Genomic DNA, 22,403 nt, shown 5'->3' on the forward strand with positions numbered 1-22,403 from the left:
ACTATTGATCAAAATGACACTGTCAATGTGTTCAAGACGTTTGGAAAATTTTAATTTTAAATCATTGCTAAAAATATTGACTTCAAACGTTTTATCAATGCAGGAAAAATCACTCACTCAGTTTTTTTCTTTAGAGAAGCTATAAATGTTTTACATTTTGTATTTTTTTTTCATCTGACTAATTTAGGAAACAGTGTATGTATTGGAATTAACGCAAACTGTTGTTACCAAAACATTACACTAGATGGCGGTGCTAAAAATATCAACCACGTATAATGTGCCGTTCCCAAGAAGAAGACCATCACATTAATAAGTTTATTCTCCGATGATTCTGCAAAGCGCGAAATCTTTGAATACTGTCGTGGTAGGTTTTGTCATGTTTTTGGCCCATTACTTCTTATTGTGGCACATTTAAGTAAAAAATATTCGAATGGAATTGATTTCGTGGGTTGCCAGCAAATTTACAAAGTAACGTAAACGCCAGAAACGTCATTTCAGACGATTCTGTTCTAATATGTTGGTGCTCCTTTTATGAATTATTAACCCCATAAAGAACAATGGAAGAGACTATAATAAACTAATACGTGCTCTTTTCGAGTATTTAGGAAAAACAATCGTAATTATGTTGTTAAGAGCGCAACCGATCCATTATAGATTGACTTGTTTACATTGTCACGATATAATCTCGTGCGGAGTGTCGATCATAATTTTCTTGATGTATACGTCATTTTACATAATCTGATATAAAGACAAGCGTTTTACCTACAATGTAGATACACAAATAAACATCATTCGGTGATGGAATGCCCATGTAGTGTTTTAGTAAGATAACCAAATTTAAATTTATTAAAGACCGAAATAACCACACTTGTGTAATACGTGTAATAAAAATCTGTGTCAAAGACAGAGATGGGAAGTTAATAATATATTCGCAGTAAGCATATGAAAAAAAAGACCGAAATTTAAATGCTGAGCTGTTTAACATTAGGGTACAGTTGTGTGACCTAAAATAAATAAATAAATGATGTGACGCCTTAAGGAATAAGAAAGATTTTGAGAAATATGTCATTTTACTGTTAACATTACTGGCTTCTTCAATTACAAGCGATTGACAATGACATTTTATACACATTTTATTTGTATTTTATTACATTCTTTCCAGAACACTCCATCTTAAATAAGCAATCTTTTGTCTTTTATTGTGTACCTCCTATTGTTTGAAGAGGCTAGCACAGTGGTTCTTAACCTTGTTGGAGCTACCGAACCCCACCAGTTTCATATGCGCATTCATTGAACCCTACTATAGTGTGAAATAAAATATTTTTTTTTCAAATTCAACATATATATAAATTCCTCGCAGCAATGATTGGCCAAGCAATGTCAAGTGATCATCTGCAGCCAGTAATGGTCAAGCGGAGCATGTTATCTTGAATAGAATAGACATGATGAGTCGATGTGTCCTGACCTCTGTGGCAGAGGCTCCACCGAACCCCTGAGACCGTCTCACCGAACCCAGGTTAAGAACCACTGGGCTAGCATATAATTGTTTAACCTCACAGCTAACGAAATGTGGTTGGGCATCAATGCTCAAAAAGGTATTGTCTCTGTGCTTCTTCATCTGTTTTTGCTAAGATGGCGTCTGGAGGGCAGGATGCCACTCAATGCAACATATCACCGGTTCTCTTCATGACTGTGGAAGGAGAACCCATGTCCTTCTATCTGCGACCAGGTTCCATCAAGCGAGAACTCCATCCTCTCATCAAAGCAGGTGGAGGCATTATGTGCAAAGTCCAGAGGCCTGGATCCATTTTGCTGATGGACCCTGATGAAAAAAACACTCTTAGTGAGAGCACATCTTACCGGTAAGTGTACAGTGAAGATCGAACTAAAATTCTGATCATGAGACTTATGTGATATGTGATATTATGTGATACAATATTCCATTTAGTGATCAAACGATATGGGATTTTCAGGACCGATACCGATTATTGGTATTTAGAGGATGCAAGCCCTTAACTTCATACAACTTTATTAAAATACACGTGCACACGCGTATATACACACACACGCACTCACATACACAAGCATATACATACATACATACACATCTATACATGTATGTGTTTATGTATGTATGTATATATATGTATATATGTGTATGTATATATATATATATATATATATATATATATATATATATATATATATATATATATATATATATATATATATATATATATATATATAATGTAAAACCCTAAAAGGAAAATAAAATCATTTTTTTACCCAAATAATCTTTCTGAGCAAGTTTTAATTTAGTAATGCAATTTTTATCAAGAGCAACCCGGTGGAGTGAGTGGTTAGCGCGTCGGCCTCACAGCTCTGGGGTCCGGTTCAAATCCAGGTCGGTCCACCTGTGTGGAGTTTGCGTGTTCTCCCCGGGCCTGCATGGGCTTCTTCCGGGTACTCCGGTTACCTCCCACATTACAAAAGCATACTTGGTAGGCTGATTGGACACTCTAAATTGCCCCTAGGTATGGATGTGTGTGCATGGTTGTCCTTCTCCTTGTGTCCTGCGATCGGCTGGCCACTGATTCAGGGTGTCCAGCATCCCTCGCGACCCTAATGAGGATAAACCGGTTCAGAAAATGAGATGAGATGAGATTTTTAGCAAAATTTGTAATTGCAATAACTTGCAATATATTTATTAATTAAGGCAATGATCTTTTATAATTTCGCAACATTAAAACTAGACCTGAATGCTGTTACATTTGAACTGTGACATCATGATGTGCGCATGTCGAATCCTGATCGCAGGATGTGCGATAATTTTATTTAGTAGAGTTCATTTTTCATTAAACATAACTTCCCTTTTGATTACGCTCTCTTTCTGCCAAGAACATCTTAAGGTTTCTTTGCTTGACATAAATGAACATTGACAGCTGCTTGTTAAACAATTGATTGATCTTGGACTTCAACGGTTTGCTGAATTATATGCTTGAATTCAGAGCCCTTTGGTGCAGACGTCTCAGCTGTCCCCCCTTTTCAGCCAGTGGGAAAATTGTGATTACAATAAAATTAAATAAAAAATAATAATTTCATTTTTTGAGTAACTTGGACTATTTTTATCTTGCGACAAAAATGGCTGCTATCTAGGCTTTTTGTAACTTGAATATTTCGTATGTAGAGGTAACACTATACAGTCATAACTTGAGATACGAGCTTAATGTGTTCCGTGACTGAGCTTGTATGTCGATTTACTCATATCTCAAATCAACCTTTGCCATAGAAATGAACTAAAAACAAATTCATTAGTTCCCACCCTCTGAAAAAAAAACACAAAAAGATAGGATATTGCAATGGAAAAACATATTTTTATTGGTTGTAATTCACCATCTACTAACAGAGTAACAAATAACTAGTGGTTATGATGTGTGGAGCTTTAGGTCCACACAATCAAGTAAAACAGAACGGGGAAAGATCTGTTTAAAAAAACACTAGAAAACAAAGTATAAATGGTCAATATTGTATTCGGCTGTTCCTGGCATTGTCTGGGAAAAATGCTCCCCTTCCGGATTTTCATTTTGTGCATTCAGTGTCTGAAAGAAATTAAAAAAATCATTCATTTTCTGAACTGCTTTATCCTCACTTGGGTCGAGGGGGGTGCTAGAGCCTATCCCAGCTGACTTATGGCCAGAGGCAGGGGACACCCTGTATCGGTGGCCAGCTGTTTGCAGGGCACAAGCAGACAGACAGCCATTCACACTCACCCATAGCAAATGGCAATTTTAGAGTGTCCAATCAGCCTACCCTGCATGTCTTTGGAATGTGGGAGGAAACCGGAGTACCCAGAGAAAACCTACGCAGACTGGAGAGAACATTCAAACTCAATAGAGGTGGACCGACCTCGATATGAACCCAGGATCCCAGAGCTGTAAGGTCGACGTGCTAACCACTCAAGCCGCCAGGCTGCCCCTGTAATAAAAACATTATGAATATATTATTACATTTTGTAGCAGTTTGTTCTATTATACAACAATGTAGACAAATTGTTAACTGAAAGCTCTAATGACTTAAATTAAAGGAATATTGCCTATTTTTCATTGCAAAAAAAAAACAAGTCTCGCCATTATTACAAAACGAGGAAGGCTGAAGCTCCTGTTGCTGCTGGCCTGAAGTGGTTCTGAGCATTGCTCTTCCCGTTAGTCAGTTGATGGCTGCAACAGCCCACATAGGTGCCTGTTTAATCCGTGGCTGGAAGACGGCCAGGGAATGATCTTAATATATTGGCATCTTAATTGTGCCGCTGTCCTCTTCCTATCCTGAAACGGTGGTATCCTGTGCCTCGCCATTTTAGCTGTGCAAATGCGTTTTCAGCTTACTTTCTGATGCAACGTATTCACATTATTAATTGTTGATGGTATGTTGTGCTAGTCGACACATTTACACCATTGTCAATGTCAGCTATAGTCGACACAACTCTAGGTCTATGTAGGGGCCTTCAGTGAAGACTTTTGGGAGTTTCAAATCATTGTTCTTATTTCATTTTTCTTATTTAGGTATGTGTCAATTCAGTATATCCACGATTGTGTGGAGCAAGCTGAACAGCTGAACATGGACGACTACAGAATTAACACCAAAACGGTCTCGATGTGCTCTAACAAATCTCCCTCCATTTCAACAGGTATACCCTCGTGCTACAATTTTACTAAGCAAAAACAAAACAAAAATAATTGCTATCTAACATGCATTTATTGTGCAAACACTGCAGTGACACAAAATTAAAAAAAAAATGCTAATATACTTACGTTAATTTAGGGTTGCTTGAAATCCTTTAAAAATGCTTGAATTTTTTTGTGTAAAGTTCTTTGAAATTATTGGGCATGTTAGGCACACAATGTTTTTCAGCACCCATTCTCAATAAAGCAATTATCAGATGAAGAAAAATAAAATGGTACTGGCTTAATCAAGGCAATGCACTCGTTTTTAAGCTCATTTCCCATTGAGTCAACGAATCTGATTTTGGTCACCCCCAAAAGGACAGTGCATTGGATTCTGTGCCTGTTACTTGGCGCCCTAGGGAAGACATTTTATCCCATCTGGTCACAGTATAGTGACGAAATTAAATTCTTTCTCCAAAACCCACTAATACTTGAAGTCCTGTAGAGTTTGGCAAGCTAATGTTAAAGGTGAACTACTGACCCTAATAATTGCATGAACACTCTGACACAACATGGCACACCTGACCCTTAAGCTCGTTTACTTTTCATCAGGCAGACAGACGTACAGCCCTGCTGAAAACTCTGCCATTCTGAAGTACATCAGCCGGCGAAAGTCAGAAATTAAAGGCAACCGTGTGTGGCAACAAATGGAAAAGGAGCATGTAACCACTCACAGTTGGCAATCCATGAAATCCCATTACAAATACCTTACAATGAAACAGTCAAAAGATGTTGGAGAGGCTGGCGGAGATGCCGAAGACGCCGACGGAGATGCTGAAGAGGTCAGCGGAGATGCCGAAGAGGTCGGCGGAGATGCTGAAGAGGTCAGCGGAGATGTCGAAGCGGTCGGCGGAGATGTCGAAGCGGCCGGCAGAGATGCCGAAGCGGCCGACGGAGATGCCGAAGCGGCCGGCGGAGATGCCGAAGCGGCCGACGGAGATGCCGAAGCGGCCGGCGGAGATGCCGAAGCGGCCGGCGGAGATGCCGAAGCGGCCGGCGGAGATGCCGAAGCGGCCGGCGGAGATGCCGAAGCGGCCGGCGGAGATGCCGAAGCGGCCGGCGGAGATGCCGAAGCGGCCGGCGGAGATGCCGAAGCGGCCGGCGGAGATGCCGAAGCGGCCGGCGGAGATGCCGAAGCGTCCGGCGGAGATGCCAAAGCGTCCGGCGGAGATGCCAAAGCGTCCGGCGGAGATGCCAAAGCGTCCGGCGGAGATGCCAATGCGTCCGGCGGAGATGCCAAAGCGTCCGGCGGAGATGCCAAAGTGTCCGGCGGAGATGCCGAAGCGTCCGGCGGAGATGCCGAAGCGGCCTGCGGAGATGCCGAAGCAGCTGGCGGAGATTCTGAAGTGGCCGGCGGAGACAGCGGAGAAACTGAGGCGGCTGGCAGAGATGCTCAGGTCATTTTTACTCGTACACAGTCATTTCTATTACCACAACATATGGTACAGAAACCTGGTAAAACAAACTACCAGTATGACCACAATTCTCAAATGGAATTTAATTTTTTTTTATTTGAAGTCTAATTCATCATCATAATATTTAAAAAAGATCAGTCTGATTCATCATCACCAGATTCACCAAACAATTGATTCCATTCTTCTTGAGTAATTGTGAGCAGTGGCCAATGAGCGGCTGCCCCACTAACGTTTCTCTGGAGCAACTTATTTTATTTTACCCTCCCCTATAAACTTGCTGAAGGCTATTTGGAGAGAGCTGGCTTTTTTTAAAAGAAGTTAGATTATATCCCCTGAGAAGGGGGATCCCTTTGGTCATTAATATATTTACATATATATATATATATATATATATATATATATATATATATATATATATATATATATATATATATATATATGAAGAGAGAGATGGACGGCAACGCACTCGTAACAATAACAAACTTTACATTTAACTTAAACTTCGATTACGATACACACACTTAAATGGGTGTAATTTTGTTGTGCTATAACCGAGGCAATGCTGTTAATGTTTTCCATCGCCGCTTTCAAATCGGAACTTGCTGCTTCCCTGTGCCTCACAACCGAGTGTATCCCAGTTCGTTTTTTAAAATTATCAAACCAGCCACGACTCACTTTGAAGGGTTCAACTTTATCTTTTTCAGATCCTTGCTTTGCTTTCATGTGTAGATTCCGCTAGCTTTTTTTGCAGATTATCAACTCTGTCATGCTAACTGTTTATCTTTTAAACATATTAAATGAAGGCTCTCTATCTCGTTATGAATGTCACTGCGCAGCTTGGAAATGATGGTTAGCCCTTCATTGGTTCGCGTTCTTCCTGGTGTGTTTGTTTGTTACCAATAAAGAATGCAGTGATTTGAAGCACAGCAGTCGCAACAACATCAAAGCCCTCGACCTAACGAGCAGCTGGAACAAGTGGGCAGCTGAAATAACTCAGTTTTAACTTGATTTCTTCATATGCCAAATATCGGCCGGTCGATCACTAATACTATGGTATCTGCCTGGTTGCAGGACAATGAAGTAGAAGTGTTAAAGAGCCCTTCCTGTGATGAAGACTCTGCTTCTCTCCAAACATACACTCAGCCAAAAAGCCCTCCGCAGACTAACTCAGCTGATGATCTAACATTGGTACGGCCTCACATTCAATGCCACACAAGCCAGATTGTATCTCAACCCGAGACTTGCATAGCTAAAATTACTACTGAATCGGTGATTACATTACACAAAAAGGTGCAAATGGACCTTCTGTGTAATTGGAATTTTATTTTTTACATCCATGGTTGCGATTTACTTTGCATGTCAAATCTCTCTGCAAAGGAGTTGATGTGAAATGGCGACAACGTGACGCCAGTTGGTGCAGTCTACAGTTCCTGGGTGTTGGGGTGGGATGGGTTGCGCTTCAGCCTTCTCTGGGCCTGATTCCTTTTCCTACCTTGATATACGAGACACATTTTGAGATACGAGAATTCGAAAAAGCCAGGTGGCCAGGCCGTGAGAGGCTGCTTATGATTTCCGTGCACTGTCTTTCTCACCGCATCTCCCTTGTGCAAAGATCTCTACGAACACTAGGCAGAGCGGTGAATTTTTTTCCCGTGTTTTTTTTTTATGTGAGGATAAAGCGTTTCAGAAAATGAATGAATGAACAAGTGCCCTTTGTGTGTGTATGTGTAAATATGTACCGCGCTGTATTTATACGGTTTTTTTATTGCTTAATAAGGGGAACATTTAGCCGACGTTGACAGATATGTAAGAGAGAATCTGGAAACATGGATAGTGGTTGTTGTCAGACAGCCAATGAGAGCCCAGTAGAGTGTAGCGAGGTTCTAGAGTGAATATCAATGCAACCGCGACAATATTTTCAAAATAAAATTACGGATAAGGAAATGCATTTACTCTTTGGGAGATTTCGTAACTTTTTCGTATCTCGAGGCACTCATTTGCATATCAAAAGTTTTGGTAACCTGAAAATTTCGTACCTAGAGGCATTCGTAAGTATGACTATACACTGTTCCACAGTCTATTTATTCATTCATTCATCCACACAATTTAGTAGGTATCTGATAGGTTCACCAATAGGCATTCCCAAATGCACGCACAAATAAAAGAGACAGGACAATCCTCTGGGAAATTCTTGCAAGAGAGAATCGAACCGACTCGTCATTGTCCAGGTTCATTCTGGCGTCTCACGCATCTTTTCCTTGTTTATTAGCTTCAAGGACCCTAGTTACAATGGACGTCAGCTCTCAAGGGAGGGGTGGGAAAACAGGAGTGAGAAGTCAATAGTCAAGGACCCTAGTTACAATAGAAATTTTAGCTCTCAAAACAAATGAAGGTCATGTAGAGCCGAAGGATCTTCTCCACATTCCAGCAGTCCAAGAGGATTCAACCTTCCTGTTGTTTGGTCTAACTAAGGAGCAAAGCATTGACATCATTGCAAGCAGATGTACTATAATGACTTTTCTAATGTTAATAAGCTAAGAAAAGAAAAGCGTTCTTCATTGTGAGCAAATACATAATAATGTAAGACTAATAACCCTAACAGTATCTGACCATGGTCGCCTATGTGTCTACAGATTGACCTGCTCTTCGCAGCCGAAAAAGGACCATCTGATGTCCAAGTTCCCACCCCTGTTCAACAAGCTAAGATCTTAACCCTACTGAAGAAAAAAAACACTAAAGATCAGATGTGCGAATCCTTGATTGGGAGGAACACCGAGCTACAAACCGACGAGGCACAAGTAAATACATCGCCTCAGACTGAAAAAGCACCAGAGAACACAGACCCAACTGGGTTGGAGTGCCAAAGCGATGGAACACACGGCCTTTCAATGGAATTGGACGAGGGAGACAAAGAACCGTACACAAGAAAGCTCCGTTCATCATCAGTAGCAACCCAGTTTAGGCCAGTGCCCTCATTGCTGACCCCTAAGAGAACCCGGTCAGCTCTACTTCTGATTCTAGAAAAAGACAAAGAGGAGCCGCCTACAAAGAGAGCAAAAGAAAAGAGATCAGCACAGAACAAAGAAGCAGCCGCACCAGAAGATGCTGATAAGCAGCCTGCCACACCAATCGCCGGTCCATCTCATATCAACCAGCAGAGTAAGTCACACACATCTGCAATTTTTTTGTTTTGGCTGACTTAAAAATTCAAATATTTTATGAGCGTTGTTTGGTGGTAGTAAATTCAACTTGCTTCAAAATTTATAGAAGCTTGGCAAATCAATCGTTTTTTCTCCCCGAAAAATGACTTAAAAGTGATTAAGGCCAATCCCTTTTTACGTTCACTGTCAAAACAAACTATGGAAGCATTTTAGTAATTTTAGTAGCAAAATTATCTGCAAATGCGTACCTGCATTAAGAAACACGAATCCAGAGGCACAAATGTGTAACTCAATTCACGAGTGCGTAAATGGTGTCACGCAAAAATAACTAGTTACAGATGTGTAAGGCAAGTCACAAATACGTACCCAAAGTCATGAATACCTCACTTAAGTCACGTATGTCTACTTGGTGGAATTTTGCCAGAGTCCTGCTGCGGCCAAGTAAGAAAAATGTGTGTGGTGAGTTGTGTGTGTCGCTCTGTGTTTTTTTTTTCTCTAAAATTTAAAAGCAGAGCATGGAACCGTGCAAACCCCTACATCCATGGTTTGACCAGACAGACCGGTGCAGCACCTATAAAATGTTGACAAATGAGTCCGGTTGTCGCAGGTTCAGTAAATAATCATATTTTTTTGTAATTTACATTGTTTTAAATGTTGATGCTAAAGAAAACACATTTCAAAGTTCGCTTTAGAAATACTACATCAGGTTTTGATGAGTACTATGAAGACCCGAATAATCGTATGCCTACGATTATTTTTTCAACTCAAATTTTCGCATGCCTACGATTCTTATTCGGGTGCCTACGATTATTAATTTTTGCCTCAATTAAGTCCGTGCAGCAGCAACATTGTTCTATGTCATTAACTTTCTACGTGTAAAGCACACGTGCTGTTTTTACTAACGTACTAGTACTAGTAAGAACGTGCAATTGCCACTGGTAGAGTTGCAATATACATAATTACAATGTCATACCTGTCAACCTGGGCTAATTCCTCCCCGTATTAATGATTGGAATTCCCCGTATTAAGCAATAGAAAACCGTACAAATGCAACGCGGCACATATTTACTCACATAGGGTGCACGTAAAAGTGTTATGGTCGCGCCGCGTTGTCGTGACGCGACCGTGAATGTATTCGGACCCAAGCGCTATGACTCATAGCTGCTTAAATAACGAAACAGGAAATGATTTAATCATTTCCTGTTTCGTGTGAAAGGGGAATGCGTGTGCGCATAGTATGTAATCGATCATCATGACTTTAATTTGTAGCTAATTGTGGAATTTAAACATATTATTTTGTTTCATCCTACTAGTAAACTGTTGATTAAAATAATAATGATTGTCCTTGTTATGATTTTATAATAAATATTCCATCATAGCTTTAATTCTATGCATCAAATCTGTTCAGACACTAATTATCTCGTGCCTACTAATATTCATTATTTTTGGAATTTTCCACTGCCTACTATTATTCCGGTGCCTACTATTATTAATTCATTTGGAATTTTCCACTCCCTACTATTATTCCAGTGCCTACTATTATTCGGGTCTTCATAGTATGTACTTTAGTTTAAATTGCCACTTAATAGGATCATTTATTTCCTACCTTGCGTCGACCAGACTCGTTTGTCAGAGTTTTATGGGGAATGGAAAGGTCTGTCAGGTCAAATCACTTATGTTGGTGCTTGTGTGTTTTTGGACCGTGCTGGTATGTTTCACCCAAAACAGGTGAGATGCACACAACTCCCTACACGCATTTGTGATGTATCCGTGGCAGAACTCTTGCAAAGCCCACGTGCAAAAACATAATCACTTGAGAAGCCCGTTATTCACAACGCACATAAAGTACCCATACGTGTACGTATTTGTGACATGAGTTACACATTTGAGATGTGAGTTACACACTCATGACTTCGGGTACCTATTTGTGACTTACATTACACATTTGTTTACATATTTCTAATCTAGTTATACAGGGAGTGCAGAACTATTAAGCAAATGAATATTTGAGACCACATCATCCTCTTTATGTACATTGGGTTACTCTAAGCCAGGGGTCCCCAAACTTTTTCCTGTGAGGGCCACATAACTTTTCCCTTCTCTGATGGGGGGCCGGTGTCAGTTTGTAACAGAAAAAGTGTGACGATCGTAGGGGAGGTTAAAAAATTTATTGTTTTCCAGAAAGCCACACAACCAAATAACCCTTTCCAGGTTCTTTACAGAAAAAAAGTCAGGAAACAAATAATAACACTATTAATGAAATAAATAATAACTAAATAACCCTCTCTGAGTTCTTCACAGAAAAAAACAGGAAATAAATAACACTATTTATGAAATAAATAATAACTAAATAACTCTCTCTGGGTTCTTCATAGAAAAAAAAAGCCATGGAACATTAACTTTCTGTTGTGCCATGCACAATCTTCTCCCTTTGCTCTGAAGTTTATGCACGACACCGCAACCGTCATTACAGAATCCCACGTCAACATTTTGCAGCACAGGCTTGCTGGTGAATTTGGCAGTGGACTCGTAGCGGGGCGGTGAGACCCCTTTTTTCCAACTCCCGGTTCATGCGTCCCATTATTAGACCGCGAGTTTCAGCCACCATGCTAGGAGCCCCGTCAGTCGTGATGCTAGCTAGCTTTGACCAGTCCAGGTCCAACTTCTCCATGGTTTGGCACACTTTGTCAAAAATATCCTCTCCCGTTGTAGTCCATTTGAGACTTTGGAGGGCTGCCAGATCCTCGCAAATCTCAAAGTTTGCGCTAACTCCACGAATAAAAATGAGCAGTTGCGCTGTGTCTTGCACGTCCGTGCTTTCATCCAGTGCTAATGAAAAAAAGTCAAATTCTTTCGTCTTCTGTTGCAGCTGGGCATATACATTACTCTCGATTTCTTCAACGCGTCTGGTGATTGTACTCGCCGACAGACTTACGGCATTAAATGCATCTTTCTTCTCGGGACAACATCCATACATTTCTTAAAAAACTCTCCGTCAGTGAAAGGCTTACCGTTGCTTGCTATCAGTTTAGTAACCCGAAAGCTGGCCCGAACGGATGCCTGGTTCAGCTGAGCTTGGCGTAGAAATGTAGTCTGCTGAGATAATATTCCAACTTTTAGCTTTGAGAGTTTGTCTGCTCGTATTTGGCCTTGCACGCTATCGTACTTGTCTTTGTGACGGGATTCATAGTGCCGGCGAAGATTGTATTCTTTGAATACTGCCACCGTCTCTTGACAGATGAGAAAAACAGCCTTTTCTTTGCATTTAACAAAAAAAAAATTGTTTGTCCACTGCAGGTTAAATACCCTGCATTCTGAATAAATTTTTCTCTTAACTAACCTTTTCGCCATTATTCCGTTCTCAAACAGGTTCCGGTTGCACAGTTTTTATATGCTTGAATAGCATCGCAATAGCGATGGCCCCTGGGCTCCGCCCTCACCTGCGATCGTCCAGATGTCTCGCTAACACTCTGCTCGCGCATGCAACGGTGGAAGTGCCCGCATGGATCAAAGGGAAACACTCTCCCCGCGCGTGTCACCAAAGAAGCAATGCAAAGGCCCGCTTCACTGGGATGATTTGTGGGCTCAGCAGGGGTGCAATGAACCAAACACAAGATTAAAACGTCCCAGTCTTCAAGGCCAAATAGGAAAAAATCCGATAGCGTCTCTGGTATTGCTCAGAGGGCCGGTCCAAATGTGCCGGCGGGCCGTATCCGGCCCACGGGCCGTAGTTTGGTGACCCCTGCTCTAAGCCAAGGGTGTCAGACTCGGGTTGGTTCGCGGGCTGCTTTAACGTCAACTTGATTTCATGTGGGCCGGACCATTTTAGATATAATATTTACTTCTTTTTTTTTTTTAAATGGATTAAAAGAACTGGATTAAAATCTCTTAATATTCTGTTTTTTATAGATTTAAAACAATGTTTATTTTAGCTTTTTAAAAATATATTTTTAGATTTTCCAAAATGATTTTTGAACTAAAAACACAGAAAAAAATGATTAAAAAGGGGTAAAATCAGAAAATTTAATATACGTCTATACCAGGGGTCGGGAACCTTTTTGATGGAAAGAGCCATAAACAATTCATATTTTTTAAATGTTAATCCTTAAAAGCCATGCTCCGAATTTAAAAGTCAACATACATGAAAATGTGTGCCTTTTTTAGTCACTTCACCACTTTTAAAGTACAAAAAGTCTCTGAATTCTTTTGACAACATTGTTACGTTGTTGATAATCAATGAGTATCAATGAGAAAATCCATGCAAAAGAGTGTAATGGAAAAAAAAGATTATAAGGCGCTGGGGTAGTGTCAATGCCATAATACCAACGTAACGCTCCTATTCCTGCGCTTTCTCACCAGCAGTTTCCATAGTTTACCTCACAGGTTAGCGGAGAGCCATATGCACCCATCAAAAGAGCCATATGTGGCTCCCGAGCCATAGGTTCCCTACCCCTGGTCTATACTCTTCATTTTAATTTGATCCTAAAACAGAAAGTCGGCACTCATGATTTACTTTCCCGGGCCACACAAAATGATGCGGCAGGCCAGATTTGGCCCCCGGGCCGCCACTTTGACACGTGCTCTAAACTGTATAGGCTCAAAAGCCCACTACCAATTTAGCAAATCAGGTGATGTGCATCTCTGTAATGAGAATGGGTGTGGTCTAATTTCATCAACACACTATATTGGGTGTGCATCATTATTAGGCAACACCAGATTAGCCATATTTCAGTGTTGCAACATCACCCATACTCCACAGAGTACACTTTAAATATATTTTATGTTATGAAAATGTGGTATATATTAGTAAACTAGCCTTTTCCAACCATTTTTAGTTGAACCACACAGTTTACATTGAAAAAAATCTCAAGGGACGCTCCCAGCTGAAAATTTTAAAATTTAAAACTCTATTATCGTCTCATCTCATTTTCTGAACCACTTCATTCTCATTAGGGTTGCGGGTGGTGCTGGGGGCTATCCCAGCTGACTCCGGGCCAGAGGCGGGGGACACCCTGAATCGGTGAAAATATGGTACAGTAATCCCTCGATTATCGCGGTTAGTGTAGACCAGACATGGCCGCGATAAACTAAAAATCGCGATGTAGTCACCCCTATTTATTTATTTTTAACTTCAGTGCTGAGTCCTAGTAGCAAACGGAGGACAGAGGAGTGGCTTCCACTTGCAAATTTGAGCGTGGATTTTCACATTTTTATGAACTTTAAAAAAATGTAATTAACCCCCAAAAAAATTCGCCCTGAAAAAAAATGCAATGTAGTGAAACCGCGATATTCGTGGGATTTCTGTACTTGTATGTCTGTATAGGCGCAAAAACATGTATTGTTGTATAATGGGGGTGATCCTACTTCGCGGTTTTTCGTTTATCGGCCATGTCTGGTCTACATTAACCGCTATAATTGAGGGATTATTGTATTAAGTTTTGGCACACAGAGAAGGGAATTCGAAGGCTGTTGGTTGCTAGTGATCATATTGGAAATCAACAATCAAAGGCATCTATTGTCATACATTAATTAGATATTTTTGACAAAAAATGGTCAGAAATTGGTGGCTCATGACTTGAAAAAGCCCTCATTCTTACTGTTAACTAAGTTTGGCTAGTTTAGTTTTTTTCTCTTTGCTTTTTGCAGGTCAATCTAAACCAAGAAAGAGAAAAAGGAAGACGCTTATGGATGAAGTCTTAACGGACTGTTACGTTGCCAGTGAAAGTGAGGTAGGTAAATTGGTTGCATGTACATATACACCTCTGGGTGAGGTTGGTGGTACTTGAGTAATATTAACTCTACTTGTACTTATGTAATACTAACTGCCATTTTTGAGAGAACAACAAGTTGTTTACAAATGTTTAGTTGTTTGGCTGGGAAGTTTTTATTAATGTAAGGTAAAGTAGTCACTGCAATAAAGCACTGTTTCCCAACCACTGGGCTACAGCACACTGGTGTGCCGTGAGCGTGTTTCATACATTGTAATGTTCTGAGAGAAAAATCGTAATATTATGAGATTAAAATCGAACTATTACAAGATTAAAATCAAACTATTGAAAGATTAAAATAGAATTATGAAGAACATGAATTCATAGATTGTACCATTGCAATACAGTGGTACCTCTACATACAAGCAGCTCTACCTACGAGATGCTCGAGATACTAGGACAATTTCAAGCAAATAATTAGCTCTAGATACGAGAAAAAATTAGAGATGCGAGAAAGCAAGGTGGCCATGACATGAGAGGCTGTCATGTATCATTGTAGCGCACTGTCTTTTTGCCGCATCTTTTCGTGTAAAGGTGAATGTTTAATGAAGAAATGTTAGTTTTTTCATTTCATTGCTGACTATTGTGCCATAATCGCAGCCAATGAGACGCACACTCATCCGATATCCAACTATCACAAAGATTGAAAATATTAAACATTAAAATCCAATACCAGCCTAACTTAGATAATGAAAATTTGACTAAGCAAAAATTACCAGCTAAAATGCGTTCTGGGCATTTTACTTTCTTTTTTTTTTACAAACTCCTTATAATTACATCAGTGGTTGTGAAAAAGTAATTTGAAGAAAAAACAGTGCATGACTAGAAATATTTTCAATGAAATAAACATCTTAAAATTGGAGCTTTTCTAAAAAACCTTTACTGACACCTGGGCTCAGCAGCACAGCGATGAACCACTTGCACAAGAAGAATCACAAGTCATCTTTCCATTCCACAGTCTGATGAGGAAATGTTCCACACGCCACGTGAAACTCCGCTGACAAAAACAATAGTCTCTGTGAACGCTTCTTCACCCTGGCCAGACGAACACCTCGATGAAAGACAATACAGTGAAGCAGAAACCCGCTATCTGCGACCAAGGTGCACTATCAGGTCGCAATCCAGAGATGAATTGGGTGGCGAGAGGGATGTGGATGGAAAAGATGCGGCCCCGCCAGAGCAAATCCATTTGGATGAGGACGTGCAGTGCATCAGACACCTAATGAAGCAGACAAATCAGGTTCGCTATTTTCATTATGCATAACATGCAATAAATCCATTTATCGCACATTAAATAAAAATGACATCGGTAATTTTCACAGCTGCAATTTATCGCCCTGTGCACACATTGAGACTAATGGTGTGAAATTGAATGTACAGTGGTACCTCTACTTACGAAATTAATTGGTACCAGAACTTGTTTTGTAACTTGGATTTCTCATAAGTAGAGCAGTACTTTAAATGTAAATTTTCTAATTTGTTCCATGGTCCTCAAAAAACTACCAACTAAATCCCTTAAAAATAATCAAAGTGGCCTATTTTCATACGAAACGGGAGAAACACACAAAAATGAGAGAAAATGATTAAAAAAAATATGTATTAAGCTATTAATCCCGAACCTAAAAAAAACAAAACAAGTCCTGCTCTTCAGCACGGTCGCTATCTCACTCTCTTTCTCTCTTTCACCTCGCTCACATGGAGCAGTAAGAACAGCATTTAAATAATAACTCAAAATTGGAACCCAATTCTTTCCAAAATGTAAACAAATAATAAACAATAATAATACAGTAATACCTTGAGATAGGAGCTTAATGTGTTCCGGGACCGAGGTCGTAGGTCAATTTACTTGTATCTCAAATCAATTTTTCCCATAGAAAATAACTAAATACAAATTAAACTGTTCCTACCCTCTGAAAAACACCAACAACAGGATATTGCAATGGAAAAACATATTTTTATTTGTTCTAAGTCACTACCTACTGACTGAATAACAAATACCTATCTAGTGGTTATGATCTTCGATACTAAAATGTGACATTATTCAGTACAGAAAGATGTTAGTGGCTTACCGCCTATATATGTGTGTATATATATATATATATATATATATATATATATATATATATATATATATACATACATACAGACAGAGACAGACAGACAGACAGACAGAGATATAGATATGTGTATATATATATATATATATATATATATATATATATATATATATATATATATATAATAATGAGAGAGATACATAACACATTTTTTTTCAGCTTTTTTCTTTGCTGAGGTTAGGTAAATCCATTCTCCCTCTAATAACATTTAATTTAGGCTGTTTACATTTTAAATATAGAATTTATGTCAATGTATTGTGGTAATACTTTAGGAAAAATAACTTTTTGTATTGTTTTTAATTTTTTTTTTTTTTTTTATGTACTTGCTAGGACTTGATATCTGTCACTAAAGCCTTGCTGAAGACCAATGGCGATTTGGCCGCTGCTTCATGCCTGCTATCACATCCCAGATCCTTTATTGCACTTTTTTGGGATCCTCGAGATGACAACATCCTGCTCTCGGCCAACCGTGGCTCCCTCAAGCAGCTCATGGAGATTCATGGTCAAGTCGATGTTTGTAAGCAGATGGTATTCCTCAATGTAGAGCGCTGAAAATTTGGAACATATCCACTTGTTTTTTTTTTAACCTTTCCTGCTGAGTTGGTCAATGCATTTTTTTATCAATTGCTTTAAATTAGACATTTTAGCTTATTCACGTGTAACTTTTTAAAATGTGTTGTAATTAATATTCAGAATAAATAATTAATACTTTCCATCAAAATATTTTTTAACTTAGACTTTTTTTAATGTTATGGTCCATCTGCCTCACATTTGATAGTTATCAGCTTCCAGCTTGTCCAATATGGATCCAATTTTATATAAATGATGAATTGAATGGCCTTCCATTGCAGAGTTACTCGCCATCCTGTAACGCTACATGATCCGCGGTGCTGTTTTGCGATCTTACAGCCTTTTAATTTCGCATCTTTCTGTTTTTCTTTGTTTGTTTGTTGGTTTGTTTTTAAGGTATGGCATTTTCTGTGGGACAATTTCATCTACCCCCCACACACCACAATATTAATTTTGTTGTTTTGTGTGTACAAATTTGGATGCACAGATTTTTTCCACACCGCTGAAATGCTAATTACATCCAACAGTAATTTGTGGCTAGCTCTAATGCACACAAATTTCTAGAGAAGTTGCCAATCCGACCATATGATCAGTAATCGGGACGATCTATAATTATTTTACAATTAATACGCAGTTAAAATCTTGTTAGTGCAAATATTGACTGTGTTTTTCCAAAGGCTTTCATGTGAGTTTAGGCCTGTTGCGATGACAAATTTTACTGGGCGATATATTTTTCTGAAAATGTATTGCTGATATGCGATATTGTAATCTTTTAAATCTATTTAACCACTAATGTGACAGTATTTTCTAATAAACCACCTATTCAATTGAAATAAATGGTCATTCTTAAATGAAACACAAACTACTATATTTAAAAAAACATTTTTAATCAATGTGTAACATGTCATTTGAAAACTAATTTAGCGTTGAATATGAAATAGTTGAAAAACCCAATGTCATTTTTGTTCTCATGAGTGGAGCTAGGGGGATATGACAAAAATTGCTATAGCGATAAAAAAAATATCATTGTATTGATAATTATCACAGACTGTTTTGTGTTTAAAATCTGAAACTTAAAACTTCTGCGAATAAGTTAAAAAATTACTTTACTCATTATCAAATATGAAAATAACTTACCTTAAAAAATATATAAAATATGATTTCAAAAAGCGTTTTTGTTGTTCTTTCGTGTTATAAGAGATAAGACAACTCCCTCATAACACTATGGCAAGTGATGAATAATAGAACATGCAGAAATTTTGATAGGCATCTATATTTTTATACATTTTCATGATGGTGATCACTTGATAGCACCTTCAGTACAGAATCTTAAATATCAGAGTAACTGCAGGCAACCACATTTCTGTTCTTATTTTGAAGTGTTTAACAGACATGCTCACTCGCTGCCAGCTGTAAGTTTTAAACTTGTTGGGTTTTTTGTGTTATTTTTGTATATCCGAATTTTGATTCTGCTGTTTTAATGACATCATTTCTGTGCCATGAACTTTACAGACTTAGTAAAACAATTTCTTGTTTGAAATTGCACATAAATTAATCATGCTGTAACCCAATGTTTATTGGATTTTTTTTGCATTGTGGTTTGTGACAGTGTTTCTAAAAGAAAAATTAAGTTTCTGAAATACCAGTTGGGGTACTCAATTATGATGTGTACTGTAATTGAATACACTATAGACATGACAATATTTGACGTTCAAACTGACAAACGTTATTGTTTTTAAGTAAATGATCCTTATTTTTTTCATTTTATGGTTTCAAAATGTTCTAAAATAGCAGGTGAAAAAAGACTGAAAGTTACAGAATGCTAATCATACACCTGTTTTGAACATCCCACAGGTGAACAAGCTTTTTGAGAATAGGTGTGTGTCAGGATTGGGTGTAAGAGGAGCCTCAGTTATCCACAAGCAAAGATGGGACGGCATAGTTCACCTTCTTTAAGTGCGACAATGTTTCTAAACGTACAATTGCAGGGAATTTATGGATTCATGATTATTATATATAATCAAAAGTTTCAGAGAACCTGAAAAGCTAAGTTTTCTGAATGGCAAAGGCTGAAAAAGATACTGTAAGCCCATGATTTCAGAGTTGTTTTTTTTACAAACTACAACTAAGGCAGCAAGGCCCGTGGGGCCGAGTGGTTGGTACAGCGGCCTCACAGCTCTGGGGTCCTGGGTTCAAATCCAGGTCAAGTCTACCTGTGTGGAGTTTGCATGTTCTCCCTGGGCCTGTGTGGTTTTCTTCCAGGTACTCCGGTTACCTCCCACATTCCAAAACATGCATGGTAGGCTGATTCAAATAAATTCAAAAGCCTTTATTGTCATCATACACCGCTGCGTATAACGAAATTGGTGGTGCTACTCCACAAAGTGTGTTTTCCCAGCAGAAAGAAACATAGGTAATATAAAAATATAAAAAGTCACATCGTGGCAAGGTAAATTATAAAATATTGCACAATCTAAGATATTGCACATTGTTATTGCAGACCCCGAAGTTATTGCACAGAAGGGATTGTGTGTCATGCTAACGCAAGTTCAGAGTCCTGATGGCTGTGGAGAAAAAAACTGTCCCTATGTGAGAGGTTCACCAATAGGCATTCCCAAATGCACGCACAAATAAAAGAGACATGAAACTCATCTGAGGTGTTCTTGCAAGAGAGAATCGAACCTGACGCGCCTTCGTCCAAATTCATTCTCCCGTTAGACGCATCTCTCTTGCTGTTTATTACATCAGATTTACAACAGGCATCTCAGTTCTCAAAACAAATGAAGGTCCACCGGATCTTCTCAAGGGAGCGGTGTGAACAACAGTGTGAGAAGTCGATAGTTCTCAAAACAAATGAAGGTCCACCGGATCTTCTCAAGGGAGGGGAGTTGGAACAGGTTGTGACCAGGGTGGTATGGGTCCCTATCAATGTTCCCGGCTCTGCTGAGGTAGCGAGGGCTGGCAATGTAATCCAGTGAGGGCAGAGAGCAGCCGATGATCTTCTGGGCAGTGTTGATCACCCTCTGCATGGCCTTTCGGTCTGCTGCCGTGCTTCCAGCGTACGACACTGTAATGCAGTATGCCAGGATGCTCTCCACAGTGGCTCTATAGAAGGTTATCAAGAAGCTTAGTGTCCAAGTTGTTCCTCCTGAGTACCCTCAGGAAATTGAGTCGTTTCTGGGCCTTCATCACCACTGCCGTGGTGTTGGTAGACCAGGAGAGCTTGTCCGTGACGTGGACACCCAGGAATTTGAAGGACTGGACCCTGTCTACGCATACTCCATTTATGAGAAGTGGGGCCAGACCTGGACACTAAATTGCCCCAAGGTTTGAGTGTGAGTGTGCATGATTGTCCGTCTCCTTGTGCCCTGCGATCTGCTTGCCACCGATTCAGGGTGCCCCCTGCCTCTGGCCCGAAGTCAGCTGGGATAGGCTCCAGCACCCCCCGCGACCCTAATGAGGATAAAGCGGTTCAGAAAATGAAATGAGATGAGATTAAGGCAAATCCAAGCAGTAACGTAGTGATCAGTCTCAGAGCGTGTAACGGCTGTCAGCCTAGGTACACACTATGTAGTAGGGTGTGTTGTTTTGTGCTGGTTTCTTTTTCTTCTACAGGTACATGGAGAGGTGGCTCCACCCCTGTGGCAAAGCCCTGCCCAGGCCAACACAGCTGTGACTACTTCCCAATCATCCCTCCTCCAATCAAGATCCACTTCCTGTCCTTATTTAAACCCTCTTATTTTTCAGTTCTGGGCTTGACTGTCTGACATGCAGTTGCTAAGACAGTGGAGTCCTTACTTTTCTTTAGAAGGCACCAATTGTCTAGAGCAGGGGTCGGGAACCTTTTTGACGAAGAGAGCCACAAACAATTCATATTTCCAAACGTTATTCCTTGTGAGCCATACTACGAATTTAAAAGTCAAAATACATACATGTAAACGAGTGCCTTTTCATTTTTGGGGGGGTAATTTCACCACTTTTAAAGTGGAAAAAACTGCATATCTTTTAAAAGATTCTTATGCTGTTGCTAATCAGTGAGAGGGTGCATTCCAGAAGAGTCTACTGCGAAAAAAATGAAGATTAAAGCAGTTCTAAAGGTAATATCTCAGTTCTCTCAACAGTGATTTCCATATTTTAGCTCACAGGTTAGCAAAGAGCCAGATGCACCCATCAAAAGAGCCACGTGACTCCCGAGCCATAGGTTCCCTACCCCTGGTCTAGAGTTAAGTAAGTTTTGTTTGCCCCAGCTTCACCTGATATTGTAAGTATACGCTATTCATTGTTGTGTTGAGTATTTATGTTGATAGAGTTAATTATTTTGGGCTGCATAGGGGCACTTGAGATAAGTTTAAACACCCTGGGGTATACATATAGTTTGTTGCACTTATACATGTAGTTTATTCCCCTGTCTAGACTTTTATTACATCAGTTCTGACAGTGGCACCCTTAAGCCTTATTTCCTGTATTTTTGTGGGTGTTCATTTGAACACCTGTCTGGGAGGGTGGTTTTTTTTAACCTTTTTTATTTGAGGGTGCCCCTTTAGTGTCTTTTGCTTCCCCTATATTGTCCAGTTGTCCAGGTTTTGGTGGACTTTTGTTGTAAATAAATTATCCTTAAATGCTACTTGCAGTGTGTGTCCGGCTCGTCATT

The 22,403-nt window shown here is 39.6% G+C and overlaps 1 protein-coding gene across 2 annotated transcripts; it reads left to right on the forward strand.

Annotated features, from left to right (window-relative positions):
• The first annotated feature begins 245 nt into the window (after positions 1 to 245).
• On the forward strand, positions 246 to 19,318 carry terf2ip (telomeric repeat binding factor 2, interacting protein). Of its 2 annotated transcripts, XM_077603448.1 has the most exons (9): positions 246 to 364; positions 1,633 to 1,862; positions 4,560 to 4,684; positions 5,274 to 6,118; positions 7,208 to 7,324; positions 8,770 to 9,295; positions 14,944 to 15,026; positions 16,024 to 16,305; positions 17,513 to 19,318. In XM_077603448.1, the coding sequence occupies exons 1-9, from the start codon at positions 326 to 328 to the stop codon at positions 17,732 to 17,734; spliced, it is 2,469 nt and encodes an 822-aa protein (XP_077459574.1). In that variant the 5' UTR covers positions 246 to 325; the 3' UTR covers positions 17,735 to 19,318. The 2 variants fall into 2 exon arrangements, with proteins under 2 accessions (XP_077459574.1, XP_077459575.1); XM_077603449.1 differs by lacking the exon at positions 7,208 to 7,324.
• Positions 19,319 to 22,403: the final 3,085 nt, after the last annotated feature.

Source organism: Stigmatopora argus, chromosome 6 (genome assembly GCF_051989625.1).
Source record: "Stigmatopora argus isolate UIUO_Sarg chromosome 6, RoL_Sarg_1.0, whole genome shotgun sequence".
In the NCBI taxonomy this organism is placed as follows: Eukaryota; Metazoa; Chordata; class Actinopteri; order Syngnathiformes; family Syngnathidae; genus Stigmatopora; species Stigmatopora argus.